The 5,577-nt window shown below is 41.4% G+C and overlaps 1 protein-coding gene across 1 annotated transcript; it reads right to left on the bottom strand.

Moving 5' to 3' along the window:
* Window positions 1-827: 827 nt before the first annotated feature.
* LOC115392937 (stonustoxin subunit alpha-like) lies at window positions 828-5,342 on the bottom strand. Its single transcript, XM_030097631.1, has 5 exons — window positions 5,264-5,342; window positions 5,094-5,161; window positions 3,312-3,432; window positions 1,321-2,781; window positions 828-1,235 (listed from the first exon to the last, which is right to left on the bottom strand). Exons 2-5 carry the CDS (start codon window positions 5,121-5,123, stop codon window positions 1,099-1,101), a joined length of 1,749 nt encoding a protein of 582 aa, XP_029953491.1. The 5' UTR covers window positions 5,124-5,161; window positions 5,264-5,342; the 3' UTR covers window positions 828-1,098.
* Window positions 5,343-5,577: the final 235 nt, after the last annotated feature.

Below are 5,577 nucleotides of genomic sequence, written 5' to 3'. Positions count from 1 at the left end.
AAAAAAAAAGTCAACTTTTGTAGTAATTTATTTTGATAAAACAGATGTTGCACTCTTTTGGTTTCCTGTTGGTGCTTTGACATTATGGGAAATTGACTCCGGCTCTGCTGTGCCTCCGGCAAAAATAGACCTGGACTGAAGTTGTGCGGAGAGCTCTCCGCAGTACGACGGCGGGGGTACGCTCGACGCAGCACTCGCGCAGGCAGTGGGCGCGCTCTGCCTGCGACTTCATTGACTTCAATGGGTGCGTAAGTGCTGCGGAGTGCTGCGAACTTCACGGCACAGCGCAGCGGAGCCGTTCCGCAGTATGTGGGTGCTGGCCGTAACTCCGATTACAGAGATAAACTTTAACCATCGTCTGAAAGCAACAGTCAAGCAAGAGCAAGAGTCTGAAGAGTCTGCGCTTGGTGAGTTTCTAACAGGAAAAGACGTTTTCACGTGTCTTTGCATATAGAGAAGCCAGAGCTAAAGAGCTAAAGAGCTAAAGCTAGCTAGCGTATTTGTGTTGAAGCGCTGATTGGCTGAAGTACGCTGTCAGTCAAAGTCCACAGGGGGAGAGGTGGGATTTTCAGTGAAACAGAGCGTTTTCTCTTCCGGGTTTCAGAATTAGCCCCCAGAAAATCTTTTATTTCACACAAAATGGCTTTTCCTTAGCGCCAAAAATAGACTATTACCATGTTAATGCCATTTCTAGGGTTTGGACTAGCTAAAAAAGCATGATACAGCCCCTTTGAATAATTTGTGAATTTAAAGTGCAATGTTCGTCTTAGCAATGAGTGTTCCTGTGCAGTTTAATAAATGTTACTGCAAGCATTAATAGTTGTTCATTTTTTTTTGTCAGTGGTGAGTTTTATGCTTCTCAAAATAAAATAAAAAGAAATGTAAGAAAACAAAAACAAATATATGTATATATATATATATATAAAATCCAATTAATTAATCGACCAACTGAATCAATAGATTAATCGACTACTAAAACAATCGATAGCTGCAGCCCTATGCATAACATAAAATCTTTGCAAACTTGTAACATGATAATTCTCACAACAAACTGATGAGTGTTAATGAGATCAGATGGGTGTTAAATAAATCTCTGTCTCAGGACATGAAGAGTGAGAATGGATCAAAACTCTTGGGGTCTTCAGGATGAGACTGTTCCCCTCCGTGTGAGACCTTCATGACCCCCTGGGTCAGATTCAGGCTGTCGATGAAGGACTGTCGCTCTTCACTGGTGTCTGGTGGAGAAACAGAACAGCGGTTAAAGTGACAGTCAGGAAGGTTCCTGGTCTTTTTTACTCTGTAGACTCATGGGAGACTTACACCAGATCAGATCATCTCCGTTTCTGATTTGTGCTGGAGGAAAGTCTGGTTTGGAAAAATCATCAGTGACTAGAAGGCCATCCTTGTAGTAGTAGATGCTTTCCCCCGTGTATTTCTTATTTTCGATGGCTGCTACAAGGAAGCGAAAGTTTGAGTCAGTCTTGTGCATGTTGGCGAGATCATGGAAGGTTCTGGCTTTTTCTCTCATTCTGGTTAGGACTTCATCTGAGTAGTACCACGGGACATCGTTGGTGCTTCTGGGTTGAAATGAATCCAGGTATTGATCCATTGCATCCAGACAGGGGTCAGCACTTTCCAAAGAGGTGAAAACAAAGCACAGAGTATGTTGGACACCTGGACTGAGAACTTCTCGATCAAGTTCGGACTGATTGTGGACGAACTTCACTCCCTCCATTATTTCTACACAGGACCTGATGACGTTGATTTCTCTCTCTTTACCCTCCAGCCACTTCAGTAGGTTTTCATGACTGAACGGTGATGAGTCTCTGCTGTCAAAGAGTTGTCTCAGTGAGCTCTCATCCTCTTTGCCTTCACGGATGGAGGGAAGCTTCTTCTCCAGGGTCTGTTGAAGATTAAATGTGTAGTAATTACACAGCTTCTGGTAATGATGCAGGTCTTCTTGAATCTGTGGGAAATCCTCTCCCACTCCATCGACCAGAGATTCATTACATCTGGATTCCATCTGCTTCACGTCTTCCAGAGTTTCTTCAACTCTCCTCACCAGACCAACACTGAGATCTGTCAGAAGATCAGGAGCTTTTGGAGATAAGTTCTTCAGTGGCATCAACCAGACCTTCACCGGGACGGTTTTCTCTCCATGTTCTCCCAGCAGCTTCGGCAGCTCTGCAAAGGTCTTCACTGCATCTACAAATGTTGCAGGGTTGCTTTCAAGAATGAAGTCTCCATAAAATTTGCAGGAGAACTTCTGAATGAGAGATTTTTCTTCTTCAGTCAGCTTGATCTTGACTTTTCCCTCAGCAGTGAAGGAGGGAATCTTATTGATGACAGCTTCCATGCTGCCCTCCATTTTCTGCACGCTGCTCGAGTCCAACTTCTCACTGTCAAACACAAAGAAAGCATTTGCCCCATAAAGGATCTTGGTGACAATGTGTGTTGCAAAGCCCTTCTCAATCACACTCATCTGTTGTGGATCCATGTTGCCAAGATGAGCCAGAGACAGCTGTTTGAAGTTAGTGGTAGCTTTGTACTGAAAGGTCACTCTGCTCTGGTTGATGAACTTCTTCTGGTCATTCAGGTATTTGGCAGATCCATTAACTTCTATCAGACCGCCCAGGAAACTGGCTTTCAGAGAGGCGTCGACATCGAGGTGAGACGTCTTGGATTCAGTGGAGTCGGACGTAGAAATTGAGGTTTTACTGCTGTAGTGAGGCGTCACCTCTGTGTTTTCTTGTATGGTTTTATCGTCCCACAGCAAAAAGCCTGAACAAACAAGAAACCAAGAGGCATGTGACAAAGTTGAACACTTTCAGTTGATACTAAAAACTACTATCCAATTCAGGGAGGTGTGAGTCAGAGTGAATCTCAGCTGCCTTCAGTCAAAGGCAGGACCAACACTGGACAGGCTGCCATTCCTGAACCACAGACTGTGGACACTTCTCGAAACCACTGTCTGTTAATATTCCTGCATCATGTTGCAAAATATTAATGGAAATATTGTGAAAAAAACACTTTTGAACTCATGTGAAAACTATTATCCATCAAAATTGATTCAATTCCATCAATTGTGAACATTGCTAAACACCACTATCAGTCATTTTCTAAAACCATCTTCTGTGAACACTTCTGAAAGCCATTGTCCACCAACACTTATAAAACCACTTACTTGTAACAATCACTACCGCTGTCAGGTTTAACACTCATGAGAACACACTGACTGTGTTGTGTCAGCCAGCCATTCTGAAAACCATTGTCTGTGAGCACTCCTTGTGATCCTGTGGATCCAGACTCACCCGGAGTCAGTCGATCTTTGCGAGCGTCAACGAGCATCCCGAGGGTGAAAGGTTGACCAAGAGCAGCCACCGCCATGTCTGAGGTCGCGTCTGAGGTCACGGCCGAGGCCACGTCTTCAACCTGTTGATAATCACTTAAAATTAATTATTTGCACTGTAAAACACACATGTGTAACCCTGTAAATTTTTCTCCCATGCAAAAATTGTAGTTGTATTTTTTTTTTTTATAGTTAATCTTTGATGATGTTCTAGAGATGTATGATCTTTGTGTACTGGATATGCGCACTTCTCTAGTCCACCACTATGAGGCAGTGCACCATAATTTGTTCTAATTCGTGTTGGTGCTCCATCTTGGATGGGCTGCAGAGAACTTGTAAGAACTTGGACAGAGCTGAACCAAAACTAAATGTTTGGCTGACTTTGACTCAGAAATCCTTAAGGTATGAGAGTTTGAAACGTGGGAGAACCCAGTGGTTGAGAAGATCTCTCTCGGTGAGTTATATTTGTGAACATGCTCTGTATTTGTTAAGCTAATCTCATAACATGAGGCTAAATATGCATGTTTCACCATTTCAGTGAATAAGAGGTGAATAAAAAAAAAAAAAAACAGTCTGGCTATCTACCACCAGTGGATGTTGCCCAAAAGGTGCATTTTGTTTATTTTGCCTGATTTATTGTGTAAATTGTGAATTCATTTCCAAATGTGTATATTTTGGACATGGACATTCTTTTTTTTTTTTTTTTTTTTTTTTTTGGAGTTATTGATATCAGATTACAGAGAAATTGACTATTAAGGTAAAAGTAAGATGGTTAGTTATATATATAAAAAAAAAGGTTAAATTTCTGCACATTCTATGCAGACTGTTTTTTTAGGCCCTTCTGAACCCTGTTCCCCGGCACCCGGCCTCTCTGTGCTTGACTCTGGTCAGCTGTTCCTGAGGCTGGATTCCGCTGTTCATCTGGTGCCTGGTTACATCATCCGAGTCTCCTCTCATCAGCGCTGCAACGGTCCTATCAGGTTTTTGCAATGGACACTAAATATTAAGTGATGACCGGTCAAGATAAACTTTTGAGTGCACTCAAGGGTAGATTTATTTCTTTTGCTTTCTGAGATCTCAGTGAATTGTTTGGGATTTGTAATACCATTGTTTCCTTTTTTAATGTGATTTAACTGATAAACGAAACAAAAGAAAGGAAGAAGAATGCATATTTCAATTCAAAGTTCAATTTGTTGTCCCGTGCTTCATTTGGGGTGGAGTCTATGCATCATAATTTTTTTTTTAATTTTTATTTTTATATTAGCCAGCATCCTCATTGAACCTGAATTTAGACAGCCCTATATATAGATATTCAGATTGCTTATCAATAGCTCTACCACTATAGGGTTACACACGCACACGCACACGCACATGCACACACACACACACACACACACACACACACACACACACACACACACACACACACACACACACACAGATTATGTTTTTGTGTAATTAGGAATACAAGTGATTCATTGTATTGTCATACTGTAAAAGAATCTTGTTTTACAACAGTCAAAGAAATAATCGAAGGCTGATTCTCAGTGAGAGATTTTACAGTGCATTACAGTTGGTGTAAAAACACTTAACATTAGTTGTTCAAGACACAGTATTAATATTGCTATTTAAAAAAGAAATCAGTTTATATCGGTGCTAACAGTATTTCTGTTCAGAGTAAGACATGCAATGACAGTAAATTAAGTAAAGTTTTACAGTGAAGACACAGTGAACACAAACATACCGGCTGTATTTGGTGACGATGTATTTTCATGTTGTTGAAAAATTATTTCACGCTTCTGTGCAGTTTATCTAAAAACAGAAGATTTAGAGTTTTACATTAAAATATACCCTGATAAACACAAAACTGTAAATATGGGTGTTGAAATGTTTCGAGCTGCAGTTGTTTCTCACCTGGTGGCGCTCTTCAGATGAAGCTGAACAGGTGAGTCTTATTGACTTCCAGGCTTCAGCAGACAGTCTGAGTGGTGATCTATTGCACTGCCACATAAAGCTCCTCAGCTGACTCCTCCCACCACAAACCTCCTCGTGTGACGGAGGATCTTGTTCCAGCCTTGTGTTTGAAAACCGTCACCTGAGTTTGGTCATCATGGTTTGGCCGGGCAGACGAGGATACACACAGCGAGGCAGGAATCCCACGAATTTTAATTCCAGTGCTTCTCAGAAATGAGAAAAAAATTCATGCTGCAAAAAAACAAAGTCATAAA

This window comes from Salarias fasciatus, chromosome 8 (genome assembly GCF_902148845.1).
Source record: "Salarias fasciatus chromosome 8, fSalaFa1.1, whole genome shotgun sequence".
NCBI lineage: Eukaryota > Metazoa > Chordata > Actinopteri > Blenniiformes > Blenniidae > Salarias > Salarias fasciatus.
This window is presented reverse-complemented; position numbering and strand designations above follow the sequence as displayed.